This window comes from Molossus molossus, unplaced genomic scaffold (assembly GCF_014108415.1).
Source record: "Molossus molossus isolate mMolMol1 unplaced genomic scaffold, mMolMol1.p scaffold_m16_p_6, whole genome shotgun sequence".
In the NCBI taxonomy this organism is placed as follows: Eukaryota; Metazoa; Chordata; class Mammalia; order Chiroptera; family Molossidae; genus Molossus; species Molossus molossus.
The window spans coordinates 85,947,170-85,966,731 of record NW_023425399.1 but is presented as its reverse complement, the minus strand read 5'-3'; the positions used below and the strand labels follow the sequence as shown (position 1 = coordinate 85,966,731).

The window sequence follows — 19,562 nt, the reverse complement described above, 5'->3', positions numbered from 1 at the left end:
TAACAGTCTGAGGAATGGGGTAGTCCCAGAGATGTGGAAGTGGGGTACAGACTGACAATCCCCAGAAGAGGGGGAGGGGGGAGATAAACCACAAAACTTATATGCATGTATACATGAACAATGGACATGAACTACAAAGCTGGGGACAGGTCAGGGAGGGATGGGGAGGGGGCAATTAGTGGGAGGAAAAGGAGAAACATCTGTAACAAAAATAAATTAATCAATTAAATTTTTTTTTTAAATGCAAGAAAAATAAAGTTATGATATATATATTAATTTCACTATCTCTTTTCCCTTTATTGTGTTTTATTTATGAATTGGCAGCCCTTTATACTGTTTTTATTTTTAAATATTTTATTAAAATTTCTCTCATATCAATTAGTTTATGATGATGAATTTGCCATTTAGAATAGGTTTGACAAAATCTGGACTTAGGAAGGAAAGGCAATAACTGTTTTTATTGATTCCTAAACAGTAAATACATTATATTGGTATTAGTTTTAATTGTTTTAATTTAAATAAAAATTATTTTAGTAGATGTTGTATTTGATATATCAAAAACTTGACTATAAGTATCTAAATTTTTTATTGATTTTAGAGAGAGAAACATTGGTTTGTTCTCTTTATTTATGTATTAATCGGTTGCTTTTTTTAAATATGTGTTTATTAATTTTTAGAGAGAGTGGGAGGGAGAGATAGAAACATGAATGTGAGAGAGAAACATCAATCAGCTGCCTTCAGCACCCCCCACAGTGGGGATTGAGCCCACAGCCCTGGGCATGTGTCCTGACCGAGAATCAAACTGGGACCTCTCCGTCCATGGAACAACACTCAATACCCTGAGCCACGCCGGCAGGGCCATTGGTTGATTTTTATATGTGCCCTGACCAGGAATAGAACCCACAACCTTGTAGTATTGAAATAATCCTCTAACCAACTGAGCTAGTTGGCTAGGGCTGACTATAACTACTTTTGAGTATAAAACTATACTGTTTTGATCTAAATAGTATGCTTGAGGTGCATACTAGTGTCAGTGGCTATCCATCCATATTTGCCGTATTATCACCTAACAAGATAGACTCTCCTGTGGAAAATGGGACTCAGAAAACATTGCAAGAGAGAGATCTACCCATAATGGTTCTTTTTAAATCAGTTATTCTTGTCTGGCTTCATAATGGGGAATTTAAAAGTTGAACTTGAAACTCAGGAATAGTATCTTCTAAATAATCCTGTAAAGCAAAGAAGATATATGTAGAACTGCATGGAGTCTTTTTAACATAAATGACAATTTTTGTTTTATTATAATATTAGTATTTCTGAGCTTGGTGTCTCTCACTGATCAATTTTATATGATCGCCTTAAATTCTTACATGTATATGTACCATCTCATCCACTGGCAACTAGTAAGCTAGAAGAAAGTTAAGTGGTGGCTAATTTTTTAGCTTAACCATTTTTTTTTCTTCAGTATAATTTTAGTGTGTTAATGTAACACGATAACGGCATTAAATAAACCAGTAATTTTTTTGAGCACAGACTTTCCATCACAGACTCAATTTATAAATTTGATTAGTTTTGTTATCACATTAGTTTTGATATAAAGTTTTTATAGTATTATTTATATTCTTATAATAGCATGAGCTGTCATGTTAATATTTTGAAATTTTGTTATCAGAGGCTTTTTATGTCAGCAGTTGACCACAGGAACTGTACTATAACATGTTTACTTAATTCATTAACTATGTCATTCAATTACCTTGAATGAAATAAAAACAGTAGTATCTGGAGCTAGCTTCTATTAGCTTATGAGAGTTAATTGTTAATTTTGGAAATTTCATAAGCCATTTGTGAAATTAAATGATATAGATTTAAGTAATTTATATTAAAAGGTGGTAAATACTCAAAACTTATCACTGCCAAATTATTTTACTATAATATACAATTATCTATACTTCGATTGTGTTTATTCTGGTCTATAGTATTCATATTGTGGAAATACTATATAACAGCACACTACTGTACATCTCTTCCCAACTCTGGGTTCAGTGACTTCACATAGCTTGAAATATTCCATGGTGGGAGTACTTACCCCACAGAAATCAGTACATGCCGCAAGTCAGGGCTAGATTTATTGTTGTTTATTGTCTTTGTGCTGAAGCTAAAGAAAGTTTCAGTTTAATTGGGTAACATTTATGCCAGGGAGAGAGAGTTCAACAGTAGATCACATGTCATATTAAAAGAAATAAAACAAATAAATGACATAGAAGAAAGCATAGATATTAAACTTATGGACCTTCATCATAGAGAAACTTTTATGAATTTGATTACAAAGGCAAGAGAAGTAAAGGCAAAAGTAAACAAATAGGGCTATATCAAACCATAAAGCTTCTGCGCAGTGAAAGAAACCAACAACAAAACAGAAAGGCAGCCAACCAAATGGAAGATGATATTTGTAAACAGCTCTGACAAATGGTTATATTCAAAATATACAAAGAATTCTCACAACTCAACACCAAACAAACAATTCCATTAAAAAATGGGCAGAAGACCTGAACAGACAATTCTCCCAAGAAAACATGCAAATAGCAAACAGATATATGAAAAGATACTCAATTTCACTAGCTATTGGGGAAATGCAAATTAAAACTAGAATGAGATACCACCTCACACCTGTTAGAATGGATATTATCAGCAATACAGGTAATAACAAGTGTTGGAGAGCTTGGGGAGAGAAAGGAACCCTCATTTACTGCTGGTGGGTACCTACCCAGAAGAACCTCCATTCTGTTTTCCATAGTGGCTGTACCAGTTTACACTCCCACCAGCAGTAAATGTGGGTTCCTTTCTCTCCCCAAGCTCTCCAACACACAGGACTATATCAAACTCAAGAGCTTCTGCACAGCAAAAGATACAATCATCAAAACTGAAAGGCTACCACTGTATGGGAAAACATAATTGCCAATAATATATCAGATAAGGGGTTAATTTCCAATATATATAGAGTGCTCATACAACTCCACAAAAGGAAGACAAAAAACCCAATTAAAAAATGGGCAGAGGAACTAGACACCTCTCCAAACAGGACATACAAATGGCTAAGAGACATATGAAGAAATGCTCAACATCACTAATCATCAGAGAGATGCAAATTAAAACAACAATGAGGTATCACCTCACACCTGTCAGAATGACTGCCATCAACAAATCATCAAACAACAAGTGTTGGCGGGCGTGGAGAAAAGGGGACTCTAGTACACAGCTGGTGGGAATGCAGACTGCTGCAGCCACTGTGGAAAACAATATGGTGTTACCTCAAAAAATTAAAAATTGAACTGCCATTTGACCCAGTGATTTCACTTCTAGGAATATACCCTAAGAAGCCTGAAACACCAATCAGAAAGAATGTATGTATCCCCATGTTCGTAGCAGCACTATTTACAATAGCTAAGATCTGGAAACAGCCCAAATGTCCATCAGCAGACGAATGGATAAAAAAGCAGTGGTACATGTGCATAATGGAGTACTATGCAGCTGTAAGAAAGAAAGACCTCTTATCTTTTGAGATGACGTGGAGGGACCTGGAAAGTATTATCCTAAGCGAAACAAGCCAAACAGAGAAAGACAAGTATCATATGATCTCACTTATTTGTGGAATATAATGAACATAACAGTTTTGAGGAATGGGATAGTCCCAGAGACATGGAAGTGGGGTACAGACTGACAATCCCCAGAAGAGGGGATGATGGAGGAGAGATAAACCACGGAACTTATATGCATGTATGCATGAACAGTGGATATGGACAACAAACTGGGGACAGGGCAGGGAGAGTGGGGGAGGGGGTAATCAGTGTGGGGAAAAGGAGAAACATCTGCAACAAAAATTAATTAATAAATAAATTTTAAAAAAATAAAGAAAAACTCGAAAACATTTATTTGCAAAGATAAATGTGTCCCTATGTTCATTGCAGCATTATTCACAGTGGCCAAAACAAAGAGACAACCAAAGTGTCTTTTAATAGAGAAATGGAATTCTACTCAGCCACAAGAAAAGATGAAATACTGCCATTTGTGACAAGTGGATAGACCTTGAGAATATTATTCTTGGCAAAATAAGTGATTCAGAAAAAGCTAAGAACCATATGATTTTATTCACATGTGGGGTTCAAAACTGAAAGTCATAGACACAGACAACAGGGTCACCAGAGGAAAGGGTGTAGGATTGGTAGTAAAGGGTAAAAGGGGTCAAATAGGTGGTGACAGAAGATGATTTACTTTGGGTGGTAGACACACAATGCAGTGTACAGATCATGTATCATAGACATGTGTGATCCTATTAACCAATGTCACCCAAATAAATTTAATTTAAAAAACTACAAAAACTTATTTGTAAAGAAGTCTGCAATGAACTTTCATTTGACATATCATAGTTCAATTATAACTATAGACTGGTTAAATAAGGTAGATGTCCTGACCAGACAGTGAACCCATGACTCTTTGGTGCATGGGACAACAATCTAACCAATTGTGCCACTGACCAGGGCCATCATCATTTAATTTTTGAACATTTTTATCACTTGTAAAATACATTTTTACTCATTAGCAATTAATTTCCATTCTCCCCTCCTCCCTAATTCTAAGAAAACAATAATTTACATCTATGTAAAATTTTCTGTTCTATACATTTTGTATAAAAGGGATCATACAATATGTGGTTTTAGGTGTCCAGCTTCTTTTACTTACCTTAATATCTTCAAGGTTCAAACATGGCATATTATGATTCAATGCATTAATCCCTTTTTAATGGCAAAATAATATTGTATGTTTATACCATGGTTTGTTTATACATTAATCAGTTCAGGGCCATTTGAATTGTTTCTCCTTTTTTGGCTATTATTAATATACTGCTATTTTGTATAATATATTTTGTGTGAATGTTTTTATTTGTTGAATATATACATGGTTGTGGACTTGCTAAGATAGCTAGTAAGTCTGTGTTTAATTTTCAAGTTACTGCCAACTGTTTCCAAAGCACCTGCATTATTTGCATTTCAATCAGCAATAACTGAGGGTTCTAATTCCTACATTTTTACAAATACTCATTATTTTTATTATAATAATTTTTGTAAATGTGATGTAGTATCTCATTAATGTTTTGATTTACATTTTCTTGATTACTAATGGTGTTGAGCATATTTCTTCTACTTATTTGTCATTTGAACATATTCTCTAGAACAATGTCTATTCAAATTCGTTACAATTTTTTAATTGTGTTATTTGTCTTATTATTTTTAAGTTGTAAATGTATTCATATATTTTAGATGAAAGCTCCATATTATAACTTTTAAATATTTTCTCCCATTTCTGTGGGTTGTCATTTCACCTTTTTGATGGTATCATTTGCAGCATAAATTTTTTTATATTTGGTTGTTTAATTTATTAATTTTTTTGTTGCTTTTTGTGTCATAACTAAGAAGACCTTTCCTTACAAAAGGTTAAAAATATTTATTCCTAGCCCTGGCCCATTTGGCTCTGTGGTTAGAGCATTGGCTGGTGGACCAGAGAGACCCGGGTTCGGTTCCCACTAAGGCACATACTAGGTTGCAGTTTGTCCCTGGCCCTGGCTGGGTTGTGCGGGTGGCAACCAGTTGATGTGTCTCTTTCACATTGATGTTTCTCTCTCTCTTTTCCACCCTCTCTCCCTCCTGCTCTATCTGAAGATAAATGCTACATATATATATATATATATAATATATATATATACACACATATATATATTCATATGTTTTCTTGTAAGAATTTAAAATTTTAGCTCTTATGTTTCAATCTGTGATCCATTTTGATTTATCTTTCATATATGGTGTGAGATAGAAATTCTACTTCAGTCTTTTGTATGTGGGTATTCAGTTGTCTAAGAATATATATATATATATATATATATATTTTATCCTCACCCAAGGACATTTTTTTTTTTTATATTTTGTTCAGATAGAGTGAGGGAGGAGAGAGAGAGAGAGAGAGAAACATTGACATGAAAGGGACACATTGAGTGGTTGCCACCCACATGACCCAGGGTCAAACTGCAACCGAGCTACGTGCCCTTAGTGGGAACCAAACCTGGGTCTCTCCAGACTGCAGGCCAATGCTCTAACCACTGACCCAAACCAGCCAGGGCAAGAACTATACATTTTTAAATGTTTTTACTGATGTTAGAGAGAGAGGAAGGAGGGGACATCAGTGAGAGATAGAAACATTGATTGGTTGCCTCCTGCAACCCCCCCTTCTGGGGATCTAGCCAGCAACCTAGCAACCTGGGCATGTACCCTGATGGAATACCAGTGACCTCTTGGTGCATGGGATGATCAATTGAACCACACTGGCCAGGGCCTCAGTACTATTTTTTGAAAACATTATTCTTTCCCCACTGCACTGTTTTAACACTTCTATTGGAAATAAATTGGAAATAAGGGCTTATGTCTAAAATATCAACACTATCCCAATGATCTATATATTTATTCACATGCTAATACCATGCCTTTTTTTATTAGAATTATAATAAGTTTTAAAATTAAAAAGTCTGACTTTCAAGTATCTTAATAATATCTTAAAATATTATTTTGGTTATTCTCAGTACCATACATTTACATATGAATTTTAATTTGTCAATATCTGGGGAAAAAAAAAAAACAAGAAAGAAAAAAGCCAGCTAGGATTTTAATGGGGATTGCATTGAATCTGTAAATCAGTTTTTTGGAGTATTGTTATCTTAACAATATTAAGTCTTCTAATCCATGAACATAGGATGCCTTACTGTTTATTTAGATCATTTAAATTTTTCTGTAACTGTTTTGTAGCTGTCAATGTATGCCTTACACCTTTTTTGTTAACTTTAACTTTGTTAAATCTAAATTTATAACTAGTATGCTATTCTTTTATTTATTTATTATTTTCTTTAATTTTTTTCATCACCATTTATTCCCCTTAGACCATCTTCCACCACCACCCACCCACCTCCCCCTGAATCATCACACTGTTGTCCATGTTCATTAGTTCTTTCTCTTTTTTTTTTCTTTTTTGCTCAATCACTCCACCCCCTCCAATACCCCCCAATTCTTTTAGATGCAATTGTAAGTGAAATCATTTTTCTTAATTTGTTTTTTGATTGTTCATTGCTAATGAACAGAAATACAGTATTTTTTTATGTTGAGTTTGAATTTTAACCTTGCTGAACTCATTTATTAGTCCTAATTATTTTAGTGGATTTCTTAGGATTTTCCATGTACAATAACATGTCATCTGCAAATAAAGATAGTTTTCCTTTCTCCTTTTTAATCTAGGTTCCTTTTCTTTCTTTTTGTTGTCTAATTGCTCTGACTAGAACCTCTAGTACAGTGCTAAATAAAAGAGGCTAGAGCAGACATTCTTACCTTGTTCCTATTTTTAAAGGGAAAACATTCAGTATTTCACCATTAAATAAGATATTAGTTGTGGGGTTTTTCACAGATGCCCTTTATCAGATGGAGGGTACGCCTTTCTATTTCTAGTTTACTAGGAGATTTTGTCAGAAAGGTATGTTGGCTTTTGTCAAATACTTTTTCTGCTTTTGTTGAGGTGCAGAAATAGGATATATGCTTTATATTTTTTACTCTGTTAATAAGGTATATTACATTAATACTTTTCGTATTAAACCAATATTGTATACCTGGCATTATCCTACTTGGTTATGGTACATAATTATATATATATATTTACACTTGGATTTTGTTTGCTAGTATTTTGTTGAAGATTTTTTTTTCTGTCTTCAAAAATATATTGGTCTGTAGGTCTGCAGTGTATTTTCCTTGTGATTTCCTTAGTTTTCATAACCCTGGCTTCATAGAATTATTAGAGAAGTGTTTTGTCATCTATTTTTCTAGACATTTGTGATGAATTTATCTAATTCTTTAAATATTTGGTTTAGTGAAACTCTTGGGCATAGGCTCTTTTTGTGGAATTAAAAAGAAAAAAAACTAAATATGTCACTTCACTTGTGACAGATCTTTTCAAAATTTCTGTTTTTTCAGTCAATTTCAGTAATTTGTATATTTCTAGGAATTGTTCATTTTATGTACTTATCTAATTTTTTAGCATATAGTTGTTTATAGTATTTCAAATAATTTTTTAAAGGTCAGTGGTGATGTTCCTTCTTTTATTCCTGATTTTAATAATTTGATTCTTCTCTCTTTTTATGTTGGTTAGTAAAGACAAAGTTTTGTTGTTCAAAACATTTTTTCAGAGACTGTCCTTGGTTTTGCTTATTTTGTCCATTGTATTCTATTCTCTTTAATTTTTTCTTCTCTTTTTAAAGATTTCATTCTTTCTACTTGATTTTAGTTTACTCTTTTTCTAGTCGCTTAATGTGGAAAAACAGATATCTAATTTGAGATCTTTCTAATTTTTTTTAAAATAGGCAGTTACAGTTACAAGTTTCTTCTAAGTACTGGTTTTGGTATGCTGTGTTTCTGTTTCCATTCTTCTCAAAGTATTTTCTAATTTTCTTTTTTATTCCTCTGATCCATTAGTTTTTAGGATTGTGTTTAATTTCTTTATATTGATAGGTTTCCTAATTTTTCCTTCTGTCATTAATTTATAATTTAATTCTCTTTAGATCAGAAAACAGATAACATATTTTTTTCAATCTCTTACAATTTACAGAGACATGTTTTATGTCCTAGGATGTGGTTTACCATGGAGAATGTTCTGTTTACTGTTATGTGGGTTGTTCTATGTATGTCTATGTATTTTTTATAGTATTGTTCATGTCTTCCAGTTCTTTATGTATCTTCTCCCTTCTTGTTCTATTTTTGAAAGTGGAGTTTTGAAGTCTACAACTATTATTGTTGAATTGTTTATTTCTCCTGTTAATTTTGTCAGGTTTTGCTTTACCAACGTGTGTGTGTGTGTGTGTGTGTGTTTGTACCACTTAGAATTCTGTTCTTGCTGTATATATGTTTATAATTATTATGCCTTGTAGGTAACTCAAACCTTTTATTATTATGAAATGTCCCTCTTTATCATTACTCACATTTGTTTTTTTATTGTTTTTTTTTTTTTTTTACACTTTAAATATGTGCAGTTTATTGTATGGTTTTATTAACTCTATATTTAGTTAATATTATCAGCTTCATATCTTCCAAAAAATTCTTCAAACTATCTGATTCATTTGTGGTATCCTGCCTGGCTTTCATTTTAAACCGGAAGTTAGACCCTGTTTTTTACATTTGAACTAACCATAGATATTCTAACACAGGATTCTCTCCGGAAACTAAAATTTTCACCCAATGTATTTTTAAAGCTTGTATTTAATTGAAGTGCAAATGACATATAACATTATATTAGTTCCAGGTGTACAACATAATAACATTTATATACATTGCAAAGTGACCACCACACTCAGTCTATTTACCATCTGTCACCATACAAAGTTACAATTTTTCCCTTGTGATAAGAACTTTTACAATTTACTTGTTTAGCAACTTGCAAATATGCAAAACAACATTATTAAACATAAGTCATCATGCTGTACATTATATCCCCATGGCATTAATTTTATAGCTGGAAGTTTATACCTCTGGTGCCTCCCCTTCACCAATTTCATCCACTTCTCAACTCCCCTCCCCTCTGGCAAACACCAACCTTTTCTCTGTATCTATGAAATTTGTTGTTTTTTGTTCGTTTTATTTTTTATATTCCATATGTAAGTAAAATAATATGGTATTTGTCTTTCTCTGTCTGACTTACTTCACTTAGCATAATACCCTCAAGTTCCATCTATGTTGTCACATTGGCAAGGTTTCATTCTTGTTTATGGCTGAGTAGTATTCCATTGCATATCTGTACTACATCTTCTTTATCCATCCATTCGTTCATTGATGGACACTTAGACTATTTCCGTATCCTGATTAATGTAAATAATGCATATTTTTTGAATTAGTGCTTTTGTTTTCTTCAGATAAATATCCAGAAATAGAATTGTTGGATCATATTATAGTTCTATTTCTAAATTTTGGGGGAACCTCCATACTTTTCTCCATAGTTGCTGCACTAATTTACATTCCTACCAACAGTGCAGAAGGGTTTCCTTTTTTCTATATCCTTGCCAACACTTGTTGTTTCTTGTCTTTTATACAATAGCAATTCTAATAGGTTTGAGGTGATATCTCATTGTGGTTTTGATTTGCATTCCCCTGATGATTAGTGACGTTGAGCAACTTTTCATGCGCCTGTTGGACATCTGTATTTTTTTTTTCTTGAAAAGTATCTATTTAGATCTTCTACCCATATTTTAATTAGATTTTTCTTTTTTTGTTGAGTTCTATGAATTCTTTTTAATTTTGGATATTAACCCCTGATTGGATATATGAATTAGCAAATGTCTCCTGGTACTCGATAGGTTACCTTTTAGTTTTCCTGATGGTTTGCTTCACTGTGAAGAAGCTTTTTAGTTTGATATAGTCCCATTTGTTTATTTTTTCCTTTTGTTGCTCTTGCCTTTGAAGTTAGATCCATGAAGACATCACTAACACTGATGCCAAGGATCTTAATGCCTATGTTTTCTCCTAGGAGTTTTATAATTTCAGGTCTTACATTCAAGTTTTTAATTCATATTGAGTTAATTTTTGTGTGTGGTGTAAGAATTTGGTCTAGTTTCATTCTTTTGCATGTGGATGTTCAGTGTTTTTTGTTTGATGTTTATGTTCTCTAATACTAATACAGCTGTTCCAGCTCATTTATTTTTGTCATTATTATTCTTAATTGCATGATATATCATTTTCCTTCAACCTATTTGCATCTATGAATCCAAATTGTGTCTCCTCTAGATAGCATATATAGGATATTATTTGTAACCAATGTGAAGATCTTTGCTTTATGTTGGATTGCTTGTTCATTCTTGTTTAATATTACCATTAATATGATTAGATTTACATTGGCAATTTTGCTTTATTATTTGTATATCTCATGTTTTTTTCCCCTCTAGTCCTCCTTTATTGGCTTATTTTCTACTAAATATATTTTCCTTATAAAATATTCAATATTTTAGTGATTTTAAAGTATTTTATTGAATTTTTTGTTTGATCTAGGATTTCCCTATATACTTTAAATGATCAGACTGTACTTTAGATATATACTCAGTAATAATCTATATAACTCTATTATACTCCTATATAGTTCTGTTTCCTCACCTTTTTATTTTATGACTGTTACACATATATCTAGATATGATACTAATCCAACAATATTGTTGTAACTATTACCATATATTTCATGTATTTCAGAGACCTGAGAGAAGAGAGTACAAAAGCATATATTTATATAGTTTTAATATTAACCTTCTTAACCTTTTTTTGTTCTCTTCCTTTCTGCCTGCTGATTTATTATTATCCTGTGTTATTTCCTTATCCCAAATTCCAGTGCAGCTTTGTTTCTCTCTCTTTTGTGCTGTTATTGTCAAATGTATTACATTTCTGTATGTTATTATCCCATTATACAAGTGTTTACATATTGCCTTTTAAATCAGTCAAGAAAGAATAAATAGCCCTGGCCAGTTTGGCTTAGCGGTTAGAGCGTCGGCCTGCAGTCCAGTGAGATCTGGGTTCAGTTCCCACTAAGGGCAGGTACCTCAGTTGCAGTTTGTCCCCGGCCCTGGTTGGGTCATGCGGGTGGCAGCCCCTTTCACATCGATGTTTCTCTCTCTCCCTCCCACTCTATCTGAACAAAAAATGGAAAAAATGTCCTCAGGTAAGGATTAAAAAAAAAGAAAGAATAAATAACTATACTGTCTTTGGGTTATTCATTTATTTACCTTTACTCGCCTTTACTGGAGCTCTTGGTATTTTCATGTGGATTTGAATTCCTGTCTGATGTCACTTACCACTTACATTCAGACTGGAAAACTTCCCTTAGCATTTATTTTATTTATTTATCCTTATTTATTATTTTTAATATGTTTTTATTCATTTTTTTTTTTAGAGAGAGAGGAAAGGGGAGAGAGATAGAAACATCAATGTGAGAAAGTAACATCAATTGACTGCCTCCTGCACGCCCACAACCTGGGCATGTGCCCTGACTGAGAATCAAATCAGGACCTCTCAGTCCATGGGACAACTCTCAATCCACTGAACCACACTGGCCTGGCTTTAGCATTTATTTTAAAGCATGTCAACTAGCATTGAATTCTCTGTTTTGTTTATCTGGGGATATCTTTAATTTACCTTAATTTTGAAAGTTAGCTTTTCTAGATATAAAATTCTTGTTCAATAGGTTTTTCTACATTTAGCACTTTTCGTATGTCAGGACACTACCATTTGGCTTTCATTGTTTATCTGTCATCTTTCAGTCTTACTGGGATTTCCTTACATATGATGAATCATTTATTTCTTGATGCTTTCAAGATTTTCCATTTGTCTTTGGTGTTCAACATTTTCACTACAAAATGTCTACTTGTGAATTTCTTTGTGTTTATATAGTATGTGGAGTTCATTAAGCTCCAAGCTTGTTGAATATGTTTCTTCCAGTTCCTGAAAGGCCTCATTATTCATTTTCTTATGAAGTACTTTGGGTTCATCTACCTTGTAGGCCCAACCCCTGAAGGCATTTTTGAGAGTGGATGTGATTCGAGCTTGAATCACAGTTGTGAGTAAGCTGGTCCACATGACAGAAGGGTGATAGATGATTTCCCTTTCCCAATATATGTGATTTTAATATTATCTCTAAAAGCACTAAACTTACAATTTCTTGAAATAATGTTGACTGTTCACCAGTGATTTTGCAGCATCTCCTAAATATGTTCTCACAGCGCAGCTTGTTCCTTCTGTACTCTAACACATAACATCTGCCATTGGGTGAACAATGGCCACTCCAAGAGGTTCAGCCGAATCCCTGGAATGTGTAAATGTTACCTTGTTTGGAAAAGAGAGTCTTTGTAGATATAATTAAGAATTTTGAGATAAGATTACCCTAGATAATCTGATTGGGCCTTAAATGCCATCATATAAAATGGGTTCTTATAAGAGAGAGACACACAGAGGGAAGATACATCAAAGAGGAAGGTAATGTGATATGGCCGCAAGCCATGGAGTGCTGGCAACCACCGGAAGCTGGAAGAGACAAAGAAAGAATTGTCCCCTGGAGCTTCCAGAGGACACCTTGATTTGGATTTACGTTCTCCAGAAACCACAGGGAATTAATATATAACTCTAGTAATGACGTTTTCTATATTTTCTGTACTAGACTGCAAACTCCACAAAGACTTGGAGTACCTTGATAACCTCAGCACTTAGTGGAGGGCTTGGCAATACTTTGTTTGTGAAATATGTGTTGAAGGAATAAACAGGCTGTGAGCTCTACATCATTCATAATGTACTAACTAAACAAAATTGCTCTATTTCTGGTTAATGAGCAAAGGAACTGAGAGGAAAATGTAAAAATTTTATGATTGGGAGAAAAGAAGACAAAGTTTTGTGGATGGTTTTGCTGGTGGGTAGAATTAAAATTTGGATTTCCAGCCTAGGAAAAGGGGATGTTCTCTGAGGAGCAGTGGCTAGGCAAGGGTGGTAGGGGTAGGAATCTGAAATGGTGCTTCCCAAGCACTGTCCTCTAAGATACAACTTTCCAGGCTGTTCACTGCCATGCCCCATGCAGCTTCTCAGTACCCGGACCACATACTGCTCTGGCATCGCAGGGCGATGGGACATTATCTATGTGGCTGAGTATGGAAGAATGATGAAACAGGTGCTGAAGGAGAGAAGTGAGAAAGGTTTGAACCCTAGTGAGCATTCACATGCATCACAGAGAGTTTGTGAGGGAGCACTTCACCTTCAACAAAGGTGAAACACCTACCCATTTGGCCTTAGGTACAACTTCACGTATGTGTAGTTATTTCAGTGTGCTGCTTCAAGTACTGCTACTTCTGAGGCCTGTTGAAAATCGGAAAAAATAGAAATAAAGCAAACAAAAAGCACTATGTTACTTGTTTTCAGTTCTGCAGTGAGCTGAGTCTGCTGGGACTACTGTTCCAAGAGGCTCTTGCCATTTGACTCACTGACTGCATAATAATTTTGCTGAGGTTAATCACCCCCTTGCGCAGGAAACTCATGCTGCAGCAATGTAAGATTAAATCTCATTCTTATCTCATTCCAAACTTATTTCTCATTCTTTTCTACCATCTGTGGGAATTTTGGGCTCCTTGCTACACTCCCCACTGCCATGGCTTTTGTCCTGCTTGAACTACCACCTATGTTACCTTCTATTTCTTTCAAGAAGCTGCTTGGGCAAGAGGTGATGTCTTTATTATCCGACTGCTATTTTGTTTATATTTTAATCGTGATCATCAAAATGACAAGAGCCATCATTAGCTGAGTGTTCATGATATATGCCCAATATTGCGTTATATCCTTAATATATTGTTTCATGTGATTCTTACAATTCTGTTAAGTGAGCTCTATTATCTCTGTTTTACAGTTCAGAAAACTGAAATTTAGAGATGTTTAAGTGATTTGCATAAAATACACAACTTCTGATTGGAGGATTCAAAGTTCGTACCTAGATAATTTCTGAGCTCACATTTTTAACCTTTAACACATGCTGTCCTAAGTCTAATACTGATATCATAGCAAATTTCTTTCCTAGATTCTATACTTATTTTTCTAATAACAACTTCCCATAGCCAGCAACTCAATAAATATTGATTGGATGAATGAATCAATATCTAGAATGAAATTATTATAATAAAAATGTTACTGGTACTTAAATATATATTAGAATAATTTAAGAACATTATATTGATAGCTATTAAAAAAATCATTATAAAACTTTAAAAAGATGGTATTTGCCCAGCCAGTGTGGCTCAGTAGATTGAGCATCATCCTGTGGACTGAGAGATCCCAGTCGGGCATATGCCCAGGTTTCAGACTCAATCCCCAGTAGGGGGTATGCAGGAGGTAGCAGATCAATGTTTCTCTCTCACATCCATGTTTCTATCTCTCCCTTCCTCTTTCTCTAAAAAATCAATTATAAAATATTAAAAAATGGTATTTATAGGTAAGCATAATTAACTAGGTCAAATAACTTTTTTCATGTTTCTTAAAATTCTACATGTAAATAACACAAATTGAGGAGCTACATATTCATGATTTTTAAAAATTTCCTGTGTAGCTGATTTGGTTGTTTATAAAAAATGTTCTTGTTTAATTGACTTTGTGTTAACTGCACATTTTTTACTATTTTTATCTTTCTGTTTGTTTTTGTTTCCAGGATGGCGTAGGGGTAGACGAGAAGCTGTCCTTGCGGCGGGTCGCTGTGGTTGAAGACTTCTTTGACATTATCTATTCGATGCATGTGGAAACAGGACCAAATGGAGAACAAATTCGGAAACATGCTGGACAGAAGAGAACTTACAAAGCAGTAAGTAAAACAGACATATAAAAAAGACAGAAAAAAAGAAAAGGCATGCATTTTGAAATTTGGTATTGTGAATGCTTATTAAAAATGGGTTAATTATACATATTCTATCTTCAATATAAATTAGACCATATCATGGTCACACCCAACATTTAAGCTATAATTAAATTATTACTGATTCTATTTTGGTTGTATGTTCACCAAGTCTATTGTATATAATTTAAGCCTTTCTCTAGGATTCTCATATTGTTTTCTTTAAATATACATACTGTGTGGTAGTCCCAGTCAAATGCTCACAAATGGAAAGATATATTTGTGTTATTTATTCACTGTATCATGATATATGAATTATGGACTGGAACATATGAAATTTTGACTACCACCACAGTTTTAACATTCCTTCTCCTTCAAATCATATTAGTATGTTTAGGTATTTCCTATTTAATACTTATAATCATGTGAATAAGAAAATGTTATGTACTTTTAAAATATCTCCTTATATAAATACATTTGTACCAAAGGGTATACATTTCTTACAGAATAGATTATTAAATGATGTGTGTTGTTTTTATAGATTTAATACCCTTGTACATTTTAAAATGGATATGTATAATGTTTATATCATAAATTATGTGAAAAGCAGATTTAATAAACTATTAGATATTGAAATGTGTATTGTCAAAATGGAATTATATATTATTTCTAAAGTGTCTAATTATACTTAGAGCTTGATCTAGACACTTTAATCTAGCTTTTTATTTAATTAAAAAGTTTATGAAATCATCTTAATATACATATTTCATCCTTTCTAGGAAAATTGAACAGTAAATTATTCTTTTCCAATATGAGCAAAGCGTACCTCAGAAGTACCTTATCAGCAATCAGAATAATATCCTTTTTTTAGAATTCTTATAGAACTTTGCTTTTGGCTGCCTTTATATTAACTGTTTTCAGCTATATTGATACACAATATCAGTCTGGATCCATTTTTTTTTCAGATACAGAAAAATGTGTGAAATGCTCAAAGTTTCAAATACAGGTACATATGTTTGAAAATTAGCTACTGAGCATAAGAAATAGCTTCTTTTTCATAACTATTTTTTGCTATATTTCCAGGGTCATATTGAATCTTTGTAGTTGCATAATAACCCCTAATACATGTATTTATCTCTCTTTCTCTATGGTTTTGTTTTCTTGGCTGTTTCCAAATTGCATGGTTTGTGGGCAGGCACTATTGTAAGTTTCCTTACATAATTCTGCCACATAAACTTTCTTTTGACTTACATATCTCAGGAGATGTTCTTATCATGACTAATGTCAATGACTATCTTCTTTAGGATGTTTTTAATGTAGACTAATATTACTGAACATACTCATTTCACCTGTCTCCTAAGCCAGGGTTTTATCTTTGGATGGTAATAGGAAAATAATTGTATATTGATCTACTAATATCACTAACTGTGTATTCTTATGATAGTTTATTTTTATGAAATAGCTTCCTGAACTTGATAGGATTTTGTAAGGTGGACATGACATAAGTGTAATTGTATTAAATGAAAAACAAACAAGAAACAAGTGGTTTCATTGTAGTAGTGTGGCAGCCAAATCTGATTAGGTGCCAAAAGCAATTTAAAATGATTTAATCTTTCCAATGCACTAGATAGAGATCTTTAACTAAAGTGGAAACACGAGTCAATGACATAGACCTAAATACTTCACCCTTTGTTTTCTTAAATGAAATGTAGAGAATCTGATCCATTCCCATGTTGCATACTAAACACTTCCCATATATTGGCAAACACATTTTTAACATGTATCATTTTGCATTAACATTATGAAGACATTTTCTGCATTTTGCGGTAGGCATACCAACTTTTAAAATATAAGCAGTATCTGAAACATCATCTGTTCCCTCTTGAGAACATTTTATTTGAAGATCTTTATATTTCCCAACTTTATTGTTTATTTTTTACATCTAAAGTGTTTTCACCTTTTCCTAATATCATGAAGGTTCTTTTGGCCTAACCTTTTACCTTCTGGTATCTCTAAAGTGAATCCGAATTAGAAAACATTTCTATGTTGTGGAGTAGTAACTCATCACAGAAAAAACAAACTGCTGCAATTCCAGCAAAACTGTGCACTTGACTCTGAAATGAACTTTAGTCTAATATTAAAAATTAATATAAATATTCAAGTAATGGAGCATAAAACTAAATGCAATTTGAAATGGAATGGTTTAGTGCTATTAGGTCCCTGGACTGTGGGGTCCAAAGTTAGTTCTCAATACTAATACTGGAATTGGCTAGTCATTAATAGAATTAACTAGATACCTATTGCAATTATAATGGTTCCATTAAGTTTAAGATTTTTTTTCTACTTCTAACACATTAGCTTATAGAGCATGCATGATTGTATTTATTGACCTTTTTCTTCCTTTTTCTACATGGCCAAGAAACCATACTTATACAACTAATCATTAAAGCGTGTCATATTGTCTTAATAATATTATCAATAGATTTAGTGGTCATTTTATTTACTTTGCCTTTTTGCAAATCTATGTTTCACTCTGCAGGAAATGGTGGTCCTTTAATATTGGATTAACTTTTGAATGCTATTTGTTTTTACCTATCTGCAGTATATCATTCCTTGAAATATCTAGGCATTATATAACTTAAATTTTATTGCAACTTGATCTGACTGTAGATAAAATTGGAGGGTATATATTCTATTACTCATGAGTTGCTTTAAAAAAATCCACATAAAATGACACATTTTAGGAATATGTGAAGGCTATCATAATTATTATTTTCAGTCATTGTTGAATTTTAGTGTCTTAGGTCTTTTTCTGTATTTGTCACTGTCTCCATATTAACTGTAACTGGTCCATTGAATGTGTTTCCTTCAACATACTTGGCTAGAGTAAACTCTTGATTGTCTACATTAACAAAGTGGGGAAGATGTGTGGATCATTCAATTATATATATTTGAACTTAAAATATATTTTTACATTGAAAATTGAATGCAGGTATTTACAGTTTGGAGAGTCACTTCAGAATTAATGATGAACATTACTAAAAATAAAAAAATAAAAAAAACTAATGTGAGATGTTGCTTTGTCTTCCAGTCTAATTCTTCTCAACTTCTGCCCGAACTCCACCTCCAGGGAACGTATTGCTGTTCTCCGGATGTCTTGTATCACTTGTATTCTATCATAGGCTAAGCATAGCTGCCTTTTCAGAAATTTCTTAAATCAGGGTACCATTAAAGAATTAAATTTTCAAGGCTCTTTCTTGATAAAACATGGAAAATTAGAGTAACTTGTGGAAATCCAGGAAATAATGGGGAAAGTTTATGTTTTCAATAGAGAAAATAGTCTGCATAAATATATGTGTATGTGTAAACACACACACGCAACTTGTAGTGCGATACAGTAAACTTGCATGTATTCTCACGTATATAGCTGCCAGTAATTACATTCATTTAATTCAGAGTAGAGAGTATGTGCTATAGCTAAAAGAAAATAGGCTAGAAGCCAGACCGACTTCGTTTCAAATGTCAAATCTAGCACGTTCTGTCTGTGTCACTTTTGGCAAATTATTTACTTTTTTTCTCTCTGTCTAGAGGGAGATGATGGTATATAAGATGTGGTAAAATAAATGAGTCAAGATGTGTGAACTTGGCATATGGTAAACTTTTGAATATTGTTATTTCTCTTTCTTTACCCAATCACTACACATGTCCCAGGTAGAAAGACAAGCAGGACAATTAACAAAGGTCTGCCACTGCCCTAATTATATCATGGATATAAGTTCCTCTGCTTGCTCCATGCCTCTGTGGGAGACAGGAATCGTGCTAACCTGTGCATTTTCTGTGTGCATCCTGTAGGTGTCACTCTCCCTTGGAAGTCCACAGTGTAACTTTTATCCAAGGTTTGACTGGGCTGAAGGAAAACAGGAAAAGGCCAGAGTCCCGTGCTTAGGCACGCCCTAGCTAGATTAAGTTTATGAGAATTTTAGTTATTTTATTTGCTTTCCCCATTTGCTTTAATTCTATTACATTAATTTTCAGGAAAAAAATTAAAACTGACTCTATTTAAAAAATTTGTTTTCAATATTTGTTGAATATTTCTT

The 19,562-nt window shown here is 33.2% G+C and overlaps 1 protein-coding gene across 13 annotated transcripts in view; it reads left to right on the top strand.

The window, feature by feature from the left end:
• Nucleotides 1-19,562, top strand: part of NOL4 (nucleolar protein 4) — a 365,006-nt gene that overhangs the window by 93,575 nt on the left and 251,869 nt on the right. For 9 of the 13 annotated variants that reach the window (XM_036244377.1, XM_036244368.1, XM_036244376.1 and 6 more), the window contains exon 2: nucleotides 15,286-15,435. In XM_036244377.1, coding sequence (XP_036100270.1) covers nucleotides 15,364-15,435 — 72 coding nt within the window. In that variant the 5' untranslated portion in view covers nucleotides 15,286-15,363. Of the gene's footprint in view, nucleotides 1-15,285; nucleotides 15,436-16,408; nucleotides 16,472-19,562 lie in introns of all 13 variants that reach the window. The other 4 variants (XM_036244378.1, XM_036244375.1, XM_036244379.1 and 1 more) reach the window with 2 other exon arrangements.